We start from the raw sequence: 15,416 nt of genomic DNA, 5'->3' as shown, positions 1-15,416 counted from the left end.
ACTTGCCACTTGCCACACTCCTCACTTGGCCAGGTTATTTATGGCTGTCGCTCGTTTGTTGTACGTATTTTTTAATAAGTTGTTTGTGCCTGTCGCTCGGTTTATATTTTGCATAAATTATGTCGCCACCCCCTTACTGGCCCCTTACTTTCCCCCCCTTCTCCCGTCCCCTAGACTCATTGTCTAGTTTCCGGCGGACATTGCCGGCCCGGCCCTTTTGCTCTCAGTGTACGCGTTCATTAATGAGCCGCGCCAAATTGAGTTTAATGTGTGTGAGTTATGTGTGTCGGGTCTCCTGGCTGCTGCCTTAAACGCTTCCTTAAGGAGTGCACTCAGAGAAAATCAGTGGCAGTTGAGGAGCTCAAATGGTAGTAGTCTTAGTTGCTTAAAAGATCACATTTAGTTTCTATTTATTTGTCTATCTGAAGTTAAGATTCTAACCATTTTCTAAAATATTTCTTAAATTAATAACAAAAATTGTACTGAGTATATGATACCCGGTACTATAACTAAGTAAGTTAGTAATAAAGAATATACGCAATACTTACTTGCTAGTGAGTGTAATAGAGAATATAATAGAAAAATACCGAACTCTCCTTTGGTTTAACAATTAATAGGTAAGATAGTTACTAAATAATATCATATTATAATATATTTATAGTTCAAAAGTTATTGGTATTTCTTAATTCATTTACTAACTCTGCCTAGTTGTTTAATTCAAAGATAGATACATAAGATAGAAGATATAATGGTTAGATATAAGATAGATAAGCGAAAGATACATTTGTACTATTTAAGATAGAATATATACATAAGATACTATATAAGATAATACTATACCTACTATACCTAATAATACTAGATGATACCCGGTACTCTTCAAACTAACCATAATAATATACCAACAAAAGATACTAGAGCAGTTTTTTTTTTAAACAAATAAAAATATAAGAAGATCTATTAAAATTCTAAAGATTATTATTAAGATTAAATTAGAATAAAGAGTAAATTAAATATGTATCTTATAATGTATCTTATATTTTGAAGCAAAGTATAACCCTTCAAATGATGAACTTCTCCCAGTGTAGCCCAACGTCCATCTCCATCTGACATTTATCATTTATAATTGTTTTGACTGAAAGGACTGTGTGACAGAGTGACTAACTTTAGTCGCCCTTTTGGCCTTTTTGGTCCAGAAAAGGGGGAGGTGTGGTAGAGAGGGGGCGTGGCCCTTTTGGTCAGTGGGCGGTAGGGCGGAGGAAGGTCGCTTCTTTGTGCATGCATATATTTTGACATTCTGACATGCATTAAATCAGTGAAGCGTAAGCCACTTTGAGCTCCTCCCTTTGAGGACTCTGTGGTGCAGCTCCTCTCTCTCTCTCTCTCTCTCTCTCTCTCTCTTTCCCTCTCTAAATCCCCACGTTGTGGGCGCCAAGTATTGCAGCAAAGATGGAAACCGCAGCCATGTATTTAAATGTGCACTTCAATTTTGGATGCATCTTGAGGCTGCAAGTTGCCATTATATAATATTTCACTTCATGGACTATTAACAAGGACAAGTGCTATCTCAGCAAAGGATTAAGGTCCTTTTTGATCTCTTCTGTGATAGACTATCTCTTCTAATCCTTTCTTTATATTTTTCATGTCTTTCTGGGTCAAGTTCGAGCGGAGATTGTCTTCTAGATTGGTAGATTGTCTCCCTTTCTCCCCCTTTTCTGGTCATCCTGCTCTCTCTTGGCTCCTTTACGGAATTTATGGCTCCCCGGCAGACGCAGATTTTGGCCCTGGACGCTGGTCGTTGGGAGCAACAAACAGTTTACGGAAATTTATGTGGCCAGAAATTTGCACATGTTAATTGCTACAAGAGAGTGGCCAAGGGGGGGGGCATCTAAAATTTATGGATAAATTATCGAATTTGTGCGCTCGTGTCTGGGACTCGCGTGTGTTTACTTTCGCATTTCTTTTAAATTTTTCGACTGCAACAATTTTTCATAATTTTGCCGCTGGCATAAATCAACAGGGAGAAGGGAGGGGGAGAGGGGTAGAGGAGGTCCTAGTCCTAGTCCTGTTTGTTTTGGGCAACAGTTTTGCAGTCACAGCACGCAGGCGACACAGTTTTTTTTTCTACTCCTGCTCCTCCTCCTTCTCAGTTATTCCAAGCTCCACATTTTTTTCTCTCTCTCCCCCCCCCCCCACATTCCTTTTATTTTTCCGTCCTGGCAAGTAGGAAAATGTGGTCATAGCGGTGCCATGGGGCGGAGTAGGGGAAGGAGAAGTGGCACTGGCACTGGCAAAAAACGAAATGCATGTTCATTCGTGTTCTATAATAAAAATGCATGTTCATTCGTGTTTTGTAATCAAATCAAGTTGCATTTGTTTCAGATTTCTGATTTTTGATCTGTTATCTGTCCTGCCAATAAATAATTCAATATGCAACTTCAAAAAGTATGCTATACTTTTTTCAATTAAATCCTTTCTGTTTTTGTGCAGTGTGGGGTGGGGGGTAACTTGAGTGAAAGAGACCGACAATGTCTGGCACAATTACGACAGGCTACAACAACAACAATAACAACAACAACAGCAGCAATAACGAACGAAGAACCCCCCTTCGGTCGTCGTTCCCGTTCTCGGTTATTACCGTTACTCTTTGGCGTCTTTAATTAAGGCAGTGGCGAGAGCGGGCGGGCAGTGGTAACAGTAGAAACAAAAAAATTTTAATTTGTTTGTAATTAATATGCTGAGGTTTGCTTTTCCTCGAGAAGAATGCATCACGAAGGGCATTGGTCACACTGGCCGACAACAAAGCGTTCACTCTTGGGAGGCAAAGGAATGGGAGCTAACTGAACGAGTACCGTTAGTTTTGATAGAATAATGAAGACTATCGGATTTAGAGAGAATAGTTATCGATTCAAATTAAATAGCTTTTAAGAAGTAGCTCCCAAGTCTAGTATTAATTTTATGTCTTTAAATAAATAAATATTTGAAAAAGAACTAAAAACTAATTGCTCTTGGGTTTTATTTACTTTATTTTATATTCAATTTCATTAATAAATCACACACTCTTCAGATAACACTCACCTGATGCTTCCCAAAAATTCTGGACACTACCAACTTGTTGGCCAAGTTCAACGCCTACCACTAGGCTATATTATTGTTTTTTTTTACAGTTTTTTTGGAATATATTATTCAAGTCACTCCACGATTAACGGTACGCGATCCAAGCCCACAATTCCGGAACTATGCGAATTATATTACGATAACGGCACTGCTGAGACCGCTAATGTTGCTGCGGGGCCTCCTGATTCAGGATATCGTACAAAAGCCGCGCGCACGTGGCTCTGGCCTCCTTGGGGACTCCGGCTCCGTCTCCGGCTCCGGCCATCGCTGCTAAATCGGTTTTGGTGTGAAAGAAGCGTTCTGGTAAGGAGGTCCTGGAACGTATGTAACTGTTTGGCACAAATAACGCGTCACTGCAAATCACTCACAAAAAAAAGTAAATAAATAAATTCTCTGCTCTGGACTTGGCCGGAATGCACTCTCTGATAACCGCGAGTTGGCTGGATATATTTGGGTGTTTTCGTTCGCGAGTTTCGGGATTTTTATGTTTGGAGCTCTCATCCGCGCAGCATCCGTGGGGCTTGGCAATTGAAATTGAATTGAATTGAAATGCCACGAACCGGCGGGATGTTGGAGTGTGGGGCATGGTGGCCCCAACATATCGATAGCTATGGCCCCAATTTTGGGGCACCGTTGGGCCAGTGTAGCCACACCCGAATACCAATCGGCGCCACAAACGGAACCAGTTTCCGTTCAACGGCTGAATTTGAAGTTTTTTTCGTTTCAATTGGCAAATTTTTTATTGTTTTGTGGCTTTTCTTATATCTGGAGCTAAAAAGTCTTTACATAGGAGACATTTTTATAAATTAAATATGCCCAGTTCGATATTTTCATAGGTTTTTCGCTTTTTGTAACTGTTTAACTTATTCTGTTGGAAAAAATCCCGCCAAACTACTTCTAAGTGTGAATATTCAGAGGCAAATTCTTAAAAAAGGACTTACCATCATATTAACTATAATCTTTCCCTTGAATAGCATTTATAGAACTGAAATAAAACGAAGCAGAAAAGTATTTCTTGAAATAAAGAAAACTGAACTCGAATCCTTTCCATTTACTTTACACTTTTATAGTCTTAAGCTAAAAATAACGATTAAAACATTTTCTAGTTTGGTTTTTAATTAAAAAATAGTTTATTAATAGTTTAAAGTTATTAAAAAACCTTCTACAGCATGAACGAACTTAAATAGTCCAAATAACAAGTTTAATTTAATAGCAGAAAGAAATAAATGAATTATTTGATTGGCGTATTCATTAACTTGGGTATAATACATATTTTAAAAGAAGTTTTAAAGTAATATCTATAAAAACTATGTTTAAAAGATTTTACCAACTATAAGTTGGCAACTATCGATAATAAAAAAAGCTAGATTTTTATAGCCAAAAATTAGGCACGATGGCAGCACTGGGCATTATCGATAGACCGCCAGCGCTCTCATCTCCAGCTCCCGACAGGCAAACAACTCGACAGCTACGTGGCTGCCAAATTTAAGTAATTTTTGTACGATTTTAGTGGCCGTTTACCCAAAACCACGATGCAACCGATGCTCGCCAAGCTGCTGCTTCTGCTGGGCAGCCTGCTGATCCTTGCCAGAAACGGCAGCGCGTTCATTGTCAGCGTGGATGCCCACAACGAAGAGTGTTTCTTCGAGAATGTGGAAGGCGGCACCAAGTTTGGTAAGATTGCTGCGCGATTGCCCGGAGCTAGTTCGGGGATTAATGCTTCTGTCTTTGTCCCATTACAGGTGTCACCTTTGAGGTGATTGACGGCGGCTTCCTGGACGTGGACATCAAAATCAGCGGTCCCGACAATCATGTTATGCACGAGAGCGAAAAGGAGTCTTCCGGCAAGTACACGTTCGTGGCGCCCTCGAAGGGCACCTACACCGTCTGCTTCAACAACGAGCGCAGCAGCATGACCCCCAAGCTGGTCATGTTTTCGATCGATGTGGGTGATGCCCCTCAGCGTGCTCCCGGCGCCCCCGGCGAGGAGGAGGTGGGTCACACCAAGCTGGAGGACATGATCCGCGAGCTGTCCGGCACTCTGACCAGTGTCAAGCACGAGCAGGAGTACATGCATGTAAGTGGGGGCAGTAACAGAACCTGCCACATCGCGATCTGTGCAGCAGAACCCTTTGACATGTCATAGACCACTACTTATACTTATCCCTTCACTTGCAGGTGCGCGACAAGATCCATCGTTCGGTCAACGAGAGCACCAACTCCCGGGTCGTTCTGTGGTCCACCTTCGAGGCCCTCGTCCTGGTCCTGATGACCGTCGGCCAGGTCTACTACCTGAAGCGCTTCTTTGAGGTGAAGCGCGTCGTGTAATCCTGGCCAAGATGTGGGATGATCCTGCGGATGAATAATTGAAGAGTTGCCGTGATGTGTGCTTGAGGATGAGGTGTTTCTGTCTCAGATTAATTTAAACAAATTATTCCTTTTGTAATTAAAATAAAAACTAAAAAAAACAAAACAAAAAAGCGAAACAAAATATTGTAATATTTTTGACTCTGATAGTAAATGAGCTAGGTTGTCTTAAAAATTAAATAATTTATATATAAATTAATTATAACAAAAAAAGATCTAAGAAGGGGTCATGTTCTCCTTCCGATAACTGCTTCTGTTCCGATATATCGATAACAAGATCGAAAGCTTCGGGGTTAGAGGATTTCTGTTTCGTTTCAGTTGACTTTTATTCCAAATGCATAGAAGTAATCTCCTTAAATCCCTATTCCTGATGATGATGGACACTTGTGTGAGCTCTTCCTGTGCCTGTGCCGCCAGTTCCAGCTCCGTGAGCCCTGAATTTGAGCAGAAAATATGGCAAGAACTGCGCCATTTAAAGAAACCGGACCCCCCGGTGGATTTGAAAAAGTTTAAGGGCGTATCTGAGAATTTCCCCCACAAGGTAATTACCCCAACTGGTCTTGCAATTATCTCTTATTATATTCTAATTCCAATTCCCATCCAGTTTCCTATTGATTCGTGCCGGGTCAAGTCCCAACCGGCGGCTAGAGAGGATGCAATCAGGAAGCAAATCGCATCCTCCTATCCGGTGATTCACGAAAGTACTCTCCAGCTGTACATCAAGTTCCTGAAGCACAAGCTCAAGTTTGGTGGGTAGAACCTGCATAAATGTCATATATGCTTGAAATCCCTGTTCTCCCTTCCTTCCAGGCTCTAAAACGGAGCGCCAGCTCTACAAGAACATGACTCTCACCGCCTTCGTCCAACGGCTGGTGGCCAAGAGATGTGTCTGGTTCTACGGCGACAGCGACGACCACTGCACCATGGAGGGCCAGCAAGGCATTGGCGGATTCGAGAAGGTGGGCACCGGGGAGGAACTGCCCGGACTAACCCTGAACTCGGTGCTCAGCTATGACGAGATCAAGCTGGCCGCCCTGCTCTACTTCACCACCCACTCGGAGTTCATCAACAACGGCTCGAAGGGCAATGCCGGCATGGTGCCTTTGGACAAAAGTACGATCGAGCCGGAGGGCGTCATCGTGGGGATCATTGGAGCTCGGTTCGAGCGTCCCAACGTGATGGAGTTCCAGGACATCAAGATCACCAAAGACCAGAACACCTTAGCCCGAGGATATGGTGACCAGAATGCAACCACCGGACAGGCGGATCTCCGTCGGATTTGGCGGGAATTCTACGGAGAGCCGAAGGACTTCATCTTCGACCACTTCCAGGGGCATCTGGCTGAGCCGCAGCGCTTCGAGAGCGTCAACGGGGGCTACTTCGATCACCAGGTGATGCGGAAGCGGTACAGGAACACCTTTGAGACCCTGCTCCTGGAGGCGCAGGACAGAGCCGTTCGGGCGGGGAAACTGGCCTACGTCCATGTGGTGCCCATCGGCCTGGGTGTTTGGAAGGCGGCCAATCACCAGGAACTCACCTTCTTCGAGGCCTTCCAGGAGTCCCTGGATGGGCTGGGCGAGCGCCTTCACCACGTCGGCGTGGTGCACTTCTCCTGGTTCCACCTCGACCGGGTGGGCAGCCTCTATGACGGTGCTCTCCTGCGCTTCCCGCAGCATCCTCAGGGCGGCATCAAGATCAAGATCTCGAATCGGGAAGCCCACAGCAAGCTGCCGGAGGACATGCTGCTGGTGGTCACCTATGCCTGGGATGGGAACGCCTTGCCGGGCAACGAATTCTGGGATGTGAGTTGGTATCAGGAGGGGATTTCGGGATTCTTACTCTTTCTATCTCTCCGCAGGGTGTCTTGGTCAGCACTTCGGATCCCGCCGCCGCCTGTTCCACCTTGATCACGGAGCTCCAGAATCCTCACATCAATAGGGAGTACATGAATGCCTCGAATCTCCACATTGCCTCCTTGGAGCACGGATTGGTCCACGTTGGGGACTATGCCAGGCTTCTGGGTGGAGGTCAGGAGTGAAGACTTATAATATTTGCCATTTTTGATACAATTTTAAATTTTGTATATCTTATACAGTCTTTTTTGGTGATATGTTTTTAAAATGTATATAATTATTAATACAATTTATATAATAAATAAAATAAAATATTCAAATAATAAAATAATTAAAGAGTTTTCTTTAAGATATTAATTTTTTGTTAGGATAGATCTTTGATTTATAAAAAAATGTATATATTTCAAGGTAATAAATCATAAATTCATTAATTTGTTAAAATAACTACAGAAACATGTCTTCTTCTTTGTTATTTCTAAAAATTGAATCAAATTTCGTTATTCAACACTTAAAATGAGTAAATTAATAAATTAGAAACTTATAAGGAGTAAATCTCTTTAAAAAAATAGAGTTTTCTAAAGAGAAATATATATCTAAACTGAATATATATTATTATATACTATATATAATATTTATTGATAAATATAGTTAATTTATCTTTATTTTATACAAACATGTATTTTAAAACTTAAATTAAAGAGGGAGACTTCCTGAAGACAAACTGAAGTTAAAAACATAAATATTTATAAAGGAAAGCCTAAAGTTTTATTCAAAAAACAAATGTAATTCAAAATTCTAAATAAGATTAAAGAGTATATTAAAAATCTATAAAGAATAAATAATAATTGACTTAAATTTCATAATTATCATGATAAGCAATCTTACAAAACTTATCCCATAAAAAAGCAATCGAAATCCAGATCCAATTGAGCCGAAATAGGAGACTCACAAACACCCCGCCATGGCCCTTTGTTTATGGAACTTACGATAATGGCTCCCCTTTCCAGAAACTGCATACTCAGCTCCAGAACTCCCAGCCCCCCAGCTATTTAGAGCGTCGAGTGGCAGATTCCGATTGGAGATCAGGTTCGGAAGCTAGACAGCCAGACAGGCAGGTTGTTTACCAACAGATCCAATGGCTGGGACACTGGACTGGGTGACTGGACTGGGAAGACCAAAGAGACCGCCCGCATATCTCGCAGCTCCCTATTTTTTTTTTTTTGGTTCAATGGGAAATGAATCGAAAATGAATGAAGTGTTCGTGTTAACCATTATTGAGTCGTTTATTGAAATTGAATAGAATTATTAGCCGTCAAATGACAGAAATGTGATATTACTGTATATAGATAGCAACAAGAAACACAAAACTCCCATATATTATAGTATATATAGTGTGATCTGGCTCCAGCTCCATACGGGTATACTCTATATGGGTCGATAACATTTTTAATAATTATTATTTTATAGTTTGTAACAATTGATTTCACGATTTGCTTATTTGGCATTTGTCTCAAGTTTAAATATAAATTTTAATTTTAATTTTTAATTTTTAATTTAATATTTAAGTAAAAATTACCATATATTCGTATTCGTATTTGTATTTAATATAAAACATTATTCGTTTGGATCTGAAACAGCGTATATCGAAAACAATGATATAACATTCACAATTCACAACAATTTATGATCGATTATTACTCTATGCTTGATCCGATTTGAACACAGATCGGATCGGATCAGTATATATATGCATATATATCAACAATCTGGGCCGAAGAGTGCCGCGACATCAACAATCCCTATCTCGTTCGCTTTCGGTTCAGGTTATATGTACATATGCGGGTCAATATATATAATATATATATAATATATATATATATATCAGAACAAGATATCGTATTTAGTTTTTAGGTAATTAGTGCGAGAAACAGTACAAATCGAAAATCGAAAATCGAAAAAATCAAGCACATGTATATGCTCCAGATGCGAGTTACTTGAGGGATCATAATATATGGTATATCGTTAGGTAGGTTTAGTTAAGGTATTAAGTCTAGGCAAGTGGGTAGACATATATATCCGTACATATATACTATATAGTGATGGAAAAAACAGGGCGACTGGGCGCTCCACTAACAATTATCCAATAATTACAATTACAATTAAAATTATGTTCAAAAAACAGCCAAACTCTCGCAACATAACTCTCTAATTTCACAAATTTAACGTTTTAATTTATAATCTAATTAATAATTAATAAATTTCTAATTAAATTCATTCGTGAGAAAGATGGCCAGAACCTATGACAACTTAAAATCTAATACATTTCGTAAAAAAAAAGAAATAGAAATAGAAATAGAAACCAAAAGCAGCTGCATCTTGGCCAACTAATTAAATCCAATTGAGAACAGCTTCGAACTGAGTCACCCGAGTTCGACCCCATGTACGGAGTGTACATGTTTCTTTTTTTGGGTTTTCTCCTCTTTTTTTTGTAACTATATTATATATATATATATATGTGTAATGTATATAACATCGGCGATAACAAGAAATCACTCGTCATGTCCGTTTATTGTACTGCATGTGTTGCGTTGCGTGTACGTTGCACGTCATTCTTTGGTGGATGGGCGTATTACTCTCCATATTCCGAGGCGCCAGCGCTTCTCGCTCCGATCCGTCAGATCCGCCAGATCCGCCAGCTCCGCCATCTCCTTATCCTCCTCCTAACTCCGCACTTATCTTAAAATCTTACTCATCGTAGTCGCTGATGAGCAGGCCGCGCTTGCCGAATCCCAGCGAGGAGACGGCGGCCAGGTTGGGCGTCGTATCGATCCCATCGAACAGGTCGCTGGTGGCCGAGCTGTTGAGCGAGTTGAGGGTCACGTTGAAGGTGGATCGTCCGGTGGCAGCCGTGTGGAAGCGATCCTGCAGCTGCTGCTGCCGCTTCAGCCGGTCCAGCTCCTCCCGCAGCGCCTGGTTGCTGGCCCGCAGCCCATCCGCCTCCCGCAGACAGTCGCGCAATCTTTTTGGAACGAAACAGAGAAGAAGAGTCATGGGTTGGTGTGTTTGTTTCTGGTCTGATAAGCTGGGGATGTACCATGTAGGGTCTGATAAACCACATACCACTGATTCATCTCGAAATTCCCCCCCCAGATTCACGCCAGATTATTCCCAATCCTAGGCAGCTACCCCCGCATAACTACTTACGTGTCTATCTCGCCCTGCATGCTCTTGATGTAGTCACAGGCCTTGATCAGGATCTGGGACTTGGAGTCGTTGGGCGGCGTCCGTCCGCTGGGACTGGGATTGCTTTTGCTGCTGCTGCTGGGACTGGTGCTGGCCTCGCTGGAGCTGGAGCTCAGGCTGGGCAGCATCTCCTTCAGCTTGAAGATCCAGCAGTTGATCTTGTCGCGACGCCGCCGCTCCACTTCGTTGTGCGTCGCCCGGCGCTTGTCGTCCCGCTTCTTGTACGCCTCCAGTTTGCTGGTGGGCGTGCCAGTGCTACTCGAGCAGACGGAGAGGGCTGCTGCCAGCGGTTCTGCCGGAGATCGCTGGTATAGCACCACTGCAGGAGCAGGAGCCGGAGCTGCTGCTTGGGGAGCATGGGAAGCTACCGCAGGCACTGCAGGAACGGAAGATTTTGAGGAAGGAATTGTGGTGGAGGTGCTGACTGTCGTGGCGCCGACATTCAGCTTCTCACTCAGCACATCCGGTTCAATTTTAATGGTAGACTTGGTCTGGACCGGACACCCCAGGCTGGTGTCCTTCACCAGGTATATCTCACAGCCGGTTGGCAGCTGCAGGTTGGTGGGCAGCAGAGCCTGAACGTCCAGCTCGGAGCCCGGCTCCTGTTTAATGGCATAATACTCCTGGGACTCATCCTCGTCCCCGGAGTTCTCCTCACCGCATATGGTGAGGAATATTTGGGCACCGCCGCCACTGCTACTGCTGATCAGGGGATTGCCCGACGCGCTGGTCAGGATCAGGCTCTGGCCGTTGGCGAATGGTCCGCCCATCAGATCGGCTGGATTGCTGCTGGTGATTAGAGCTCCGGGTGCCACCGCCGATGTGGCCAGCTCCAGCTCCAGACGTGGCCGCTTCCGTACGTTCATCCTTGCATCGCCACGCACAATCCGGAGTCCGAAATCCGCCGTACCGTTCACGTAACTGAGTGCTCCGTCTGTCCGTACCCAGTTCGCCTGGAAGCCCACTGAGAGATCTTTTGTGTGACGCTCCAACGGGTATTAACTGCCGCGGTGGCTGGCTGCCAGATGAGCGAGGATTACGGAGCTGCGAGGCGACGAAGCGTAGACGTCTGTTTGCTCTGCCATTTAACAACACAATTTGTTGTTGGCAAAAACAAATTTATTTTCGTTTAGGGTGACCGTTGGCAGGGTAACCTGCCAATCCCAACCAGAACTGCTCTCCGATGTCCGATTGGGACTATCGATACCGTTATCACATCTGCAGTTTCTTTTTTTCTTTTTAGTTTTATTGATTTCCATAAATTTTAATGGCTGGAGAAAGGAAAGTTTATAATACTCTGATTGTTCCTTTATTTTCTTATATTTTTATAAATAAAATCAGCATTTTAAATAATTCATCAGCTTGGAATAAAGATATTACTTTTATTCGAAATATATTTCATTTTTCTTGTAACTTTAAAAGTTTCCAACACTCATTTTAAAACTAAGATATCAACTTGAGTCAGTTTCTTGTTTTTTATCTATTTATAACAAAGAAAATCATTAAATAATAGTCTTTATTTAAACTTGAAGAAAGTCGTTATTTGCCAGTGTTGTTAAGCAGGAAAAACATCAATCGATATATCGATAGAAAAATCGATTAAAAAAGCTTATTTCACGGTTCTCTTTGATAATTTGAATTTTTTAGTGCCAAAATTCATAAAATGCAGGAAATATAAATCAATAATTATTTATTAATGCTTTAAATTAAACTTTAAGGAAGAAAATAAAGATTTCTAGCTTAAAAAATGAATATCTTTTTATTTTGCATTCATCTTTCAAGGAATCAAAGTTTAGACCGTTCCAAAACATTATATATCAATAATATATATATATTTAGTAAGATTATAGTAGTCCCCACATAATCACTCGTAAAAGCGGTCACACTGGCCGCCAAAATGTCGTTGCCTTCGCAGTTTTTGAAGAATTTGAAACGTTTCCGGCTCGTAACCTTCGACGTAACGGACACTCTGCTCCGCCTGGAGGACCCGCTGCGACAATACCATCAGACTGCCACGGAATGTGGCCTCACCGGCCTGGAGCGCAACCAGCTGGAGGGATGCTTCCGCCGGAGCTTTTCGTCCATGAGCCGAGAGCATCCGAATTTTGGCCGACTCTCGCCGGGATTGGGCTGGCAAAACTGGTGGCTGGAGCTGGTGGCCCGCACCTTCACCTGCGCCAGTCCAGGGGTGTCGCCCGAGCAGCTGGAGACGATTGGCCGACGACTGATTACCATTTTCCGGACCAGCAAGTGCTGGGGTCACATCGAGGGCGCCCAGGAGCTGGTGCAGTCCGTCCGTCAGGCCGGCAAGCATGTGGGCGTGATTTCCAACTTTGATCCATCGCTGCCCGAGGTCCTGGCCGCCATGGGCTTCGCGGACAAGTTCGATTTCGTCCTGACGTCGTACGAGGCGGGCGTCATGAAGCCGGACACCGGCATCTTCAGCATCCCCCTGCAGAGACTCAACCTCCGGCCGGAACAGGCCCTGCACATCGGCAACAAGATGGACATGGACTACACGGGGGCCAGGAACAGTGGCTGGAGCGGATTGCTGATAGCCGGCGACCGAACGGATCTCGCCAAGCACTCGTTCAGCAGCCTGTCCGCCCTGCTGGAGGCTTTGGCGACGAAGGAGATTACCTGGTGACCTCCAGAGGAGGTTCTTGATTTCGATGGCTGTTAGCTGACTTTAGTTTTTGTTGAAATTATAAGAAATGTGATTTAAATTTGTATTATTTTGTTTTTCTTTTAAGGAGAATAGTTAAAAATAAAGCCATAAGACTTCCAAGTTGTAATCTTAAGTTCCATTAGTAATTATATGATATTTATTAAGGTATAGCATATCTTTAGTTCTTTAATATATCATTATAGTTATAGTTAGTGGATAGTCCTATTCATAGAGAGGACCTCCAAGGAGTCAGGGGAGTTAAAGCTAGTGCTCCGAACTAGAAATCATTTCCACGAACATTTTAAAACTAAAACACGGACAAGAGTCTCTTAAAAACATAGTCAAGGTCTGGCTTAAGAACTAAACACTAAGGTCCTGGGGAAGGACATAGAATCTCTTCCTACGGCGACTAGTCGGATTAATCTATACCTGAAAACCCATCCAGTATTGCGCATCCATATATACACACTCATCTCACACACACTGAAAAAAAAAAAAACGGAGAGACTAATCATATTGGGAGTAAAAGCTAGTTAGTTGGTAACCCGATTTGGTTTCGGAATGTGCCTGTCCAGCCGGAGATATATGCATATTGCTGACTAGTTGCGGCGACCCACTACGTCGCCTTGGTGGCCTTGGCCGGCATCTGGGCCTTGGCGGCCTTCAGCTGCTCCAGATTGAACTGCTTCCGAATCTCGGTGGACACCTGACGGATCACTGCGTCCGTGTTTGCCTTCAGATCCCGCTCCAGTACATCGATGTCGACGTCCTTGCTCTCCAGCCGCATCTGCATGTCCGAATAGAAGTCACAGAAGAGCACCGGCTCGTCGGAACCGTTGGGCGTCCGGGTGCTGCAGTACTGACCCCGCCGGTGCAGGTCATCGTTGCCCGACTGGGGATCCAAGCCCAGCAAGCGACGCGCTCCCAACGGCAGCTGCTGCTGGATGAGGCGCTCGTGCGACTGCGAGATGTGCTGCTTCAGCTTCTTGAACTCCTTCACCTCGTTCTTCATGTACTTCACGTAGCTGTACATCTTGGAGGTCTTCTTGGTGAGGTTCTCCAGGCAGGAGATGAAGTTCCGCACCTGCTGGGTGCGCGGCAAGGTGCTGGGATCGATGCGCTCCGCCTCGTCGAAGTGCTGCAGGGAGCGATTGAAGTCATGCTTCATGGCCAGGGCCGAGGCCAGCACCACGTGATTCTCCGCCACCTGAGGGGCGTGCTCCACGGCGGCGGTCAGTATGGTGTCCGCATCGGCCAGGCGGCCCATCCGGAACAGTATGGTGCCCAGGCTGAGCAGCGGAATGTCCTTGAAGATGGGCGGCGCCAGCAGGACGGCCAGTCGTGCGCACGGCAGGGCCTCCTTGGCCTCGCCCTTCATCCGCCAGTAGTAGGAGCTCAGGGTGTGGAATTTCCAGGACGAGGGATGATGCCGTAAGCCATCCACGGCGAATCTTCGGGTCAGCTCCACCGTGGCAGTGCCCACGTTGGGGTCGTGCTCTTGATCCAAGTAGGCCGTGGCCAGGATCTCCGGCCGGAAGCTCTCCAGATGGTCGTAGGTGGCCGGACCCACAGCAAGCTTGTGGTAATCGCTGCAGATCGGCTCCATGCCGCCGGAGCCGCCCTGTGGATGGTGCAGCTCCCTCTGCTCCGGCAGGTTGATCCTCTTAAGCTGCTCGGGGGTGATCTTCAAGTAGGACATCCGCTTCTCCAGCATGTAGTAGTCCATGGCGCACTTGGCCTGCTCAGCCAGATCCTCGCCGAAGCGCATGGAGAAGCGCAAGTGCTCGACAATCTGCTCCCGCTTGCGCAGCAGGTCCAGGTAGGAGCGCTCCACATACTCGCTGTACTTGATCTGCTCCATAAATGCCGCCAGATTCTGCGGCTCTCGCATGTGAAACGGTGAGTCCAGCTTTGGGACGATCTGCTCCTCGCGCAGCACCCAATGGTTGCAGGCCAGGAGCGCCTGGAGGCAGCCCAGCAGGACGACCAGGGGGCAGAGGCGCATCTTGACAAGATTCAGCGGATACCGGGTGGATGAGGGCCTCTCGTAAATACAAACGATTTTCTGGCAATGGTCCCACTCTGGTCCCAGCTGTTCACCCGGCGAAAGTGTGACCGGATGAACTATCGATAATTCCTAAAGGCCTCCAGCATATCGATAAATAAAT

General features: G+C 44.6%; 6 protein-coding genes across 6 annotated transcripts in view; 3 read left to right on the top strand and 3 right to left on the bottom strand.

Annotated features, from left to right (window-relative positions):
* Nucleotides 1-3,695, bottom strand: part of LOC6502290 — a 76,364-nt gene extending 72,669 nt beyond the window's left edge. Inside the window, exon 1 of the mRNA XM_001966144.4 lies at nucleotides 3,079-3,695. The gene's annotated coding sequence lies outside the window, so the exon portion shown is untranslated. The remainder of the gene's footprint in view (nucleotides 1-3,078) is intronic.
* An 836-nt stretch (nucleotides 3,696-4,531) lies between these two features.
* On the top strand, nucleotides 4,532-5,608 carry LOC6502115 (transmembrane emp24 domain-containing protein 2). Its single transcript, XM_001966143.4, has 3 exons — nucleotides 4,532-4,791; nucleotides 4,860-5,194; nucleotides 5,296-5,608. Exons 1-3 carry the CDS (start codon nucleotides 4,650-4,652, stop codon nucleotides 5,443-5,445), a joined length of 627 nt encoding a protein of 208 aa, XP_001966179.1. The 5' UTR covers nucleotides 4,532-4,649; the 3' UTR covers nucleotides 5,446-5,608.
* A 139-nt stretch (nucleotides 5,609-5,747) lies between these two features.
* Nucleotides 5,748-7,660, top strand: LOC6502116. Its single transcript, XM_001966142.4, has 4 exons — nucleotides 5,748-6,025; nucleotides 6,089-6,233; nucleotides 6,295-7,286; nucleotides 7,343-7,660. The coding sequence occupies exons 1-4, from the start codon at nucleotides 5,819-5,821 to the stop codon at nucleotides 7,520-7,522; spliced, it is 1,524 nt and encodes a 507-aa protein (XP_001966178.1). The 5' UTR covers nucleotides 5,748-5,818; the 3' UTR covers nucleotides 7,523-7,660.
* A 935-nt stretch (nucleotides 7,661-8,595) lies between these two features.
* LOC6502289 lies at nucleotides 8,596-11,755 on the bottom strand. Its single transcript, XM_001966141.4, has 2 exons — nucleotides 10,542-11,755; nucleotides 8,596-10,356 (listed from the first exon to the last, which is right to left on the bottom strand). Exons 1-2 carry the CDS (start codon nucleotides 11,444-11,446, stop codon nucleotides 10,083-10,085), a joined length of 1,179 nt encoding a protein of 392 aa, XP_001966177.1. The 5' UTR covers nucleotides 11,447-11,755; the 3' UTR covers nucleotides 8,596-10,082.
* A 630-nt stretch (nucleotides 11,756-12,385) lies between these two features.
* LOC6502117 (rhythmically expressed gene 2 protein) lies at nucleotides 12,386-13,375 on the top strand. Its single transcript, XM_001966140.4, has one exon. The coding sequence runs from the start codon at nucleotides 12,478-12,480 to the stop codon at nucleotides 13,225-13,227; it is 750 nt and encodes a 249-aa protein (XP_001966176.1). The 5' UTR covers nucleotides 12,386-12,477; the 3' UTR covers nucleotides 13,228-13,375.
* A 7-nt stretch (nucleotides 13,376-13,382) lies between these two features.
* On the bottom strand, nucleotides 13,383-15,376 carry LOC6502288 (tetratricopeptide repeat protein 17). The gene has a single exon (XM_001966139.4). The coding sequence runs from the start codon at nucleotides 15,251-15,253 to the stop codon at nucleotides 13,865-13,867; it is 1,389 nt and encodes a 462-aa protein (XP_001966175.1). The 5' UTR covers nucleotides 15,254-15,376; the 3' UTR covers nucleotides 13,383-13,864.
* Between the last annotated feature and the right edge of the window lie 40 nt (nucleotides 15,377-15,416).

Source organism: Drosophila ananassae, chromosome XL, assembly GCF_017639315.1.
Source record: "Drosophila ananassae strain 14024-0371.13 chromosome XL, ASM1763931v2, whole genome shotgun sequence".
In the NCBI taxonomy this organism is placed as follows: Eukaryota; Metazoa; Arthropoda; class Insecta; order Diptera; family Drosophilidae; genus Drosophila; species Drosophila ananassae.
This window is presented reverse-complemented; position numbering and strand designations above follow the sequence as displayed.

Excerpts from the sequence above, each read along its gene's own strand:
- LOC6502289 (XM_001966141.4), bottom strand. The coding sequence starts at position 11,446 with ATGAACGTACGGAAGCGGCCACGTCTGGAGCTGGAGCTGGCCACATCG. Across the intron at positions 10,357-10,541 it reads ATGCAGGGCGAGATAGACAC|ATTGCGCGACTGTCTGCGGG; the intron begins GTAAGTAGTTAT and ends CGTTCCAAAAAG.
- LOC6502288 (XM_001966139.4), bottom strand. The coding sequence starts at position 15,253 with ATGCGCCTCTGCCCCCTGGTCGTCCTGCTGGGCTGCCTCCAGGCGCTC.
- LOC6502117 (XM_001966140.4), top strand. The coding sequence starts at position 12,478 with ATGTCGTTGCCTTCGCAGTTTTTGAAGAATTTGAAACGTTTCCGGCTC.
- LOC6502115 (XM_001966143.4), top strand. The coding sequence starts at position 4,650 with ATGCAACCGATGCTCGCCAAGCTGCTGCTTCTGCTGGGCAGCCTGCTG. Across the intron at positions 4,792-4,859 it reads GGAAGGCGGCACCAAGTTTG|GTGTCACCTTTGAGGTGATT; the intron begins GTAAGATTGCTG and ends GTCCCATTACAG. Across the intron at positions 5,195-5,295 it reads ACGAGCAGGAGTACATGCAT|GTGCGCGACAAGATCCATCG; the intron begins GTAAGTGGGGGC and ends CTTCACTTGCAG.
- LOC6502116 (XM_001966142.4), top strand. The coding sequence starts at position 5,819 with ATGCATAGAAGTAATCTCCTTAAATCCCTATTCCTGATGATGATGGAC. Across the intron at positions 6,234-6,294 it reads GAAGCACAAGCTCAAGTTTG|GCTCTAAAACGGAGCGCCAG; the intron begins GTGGGTAGAACC and ends CCTTCCTTCCAG. Across the intron at positions 7,287-7,342 it reads CGGGCAACGAATTCTGGGAT|GGTGTCTTGGTCAGCACTTC; the intron begins GTGAGTTGGTAT and ends ATCTCTCCGCAG.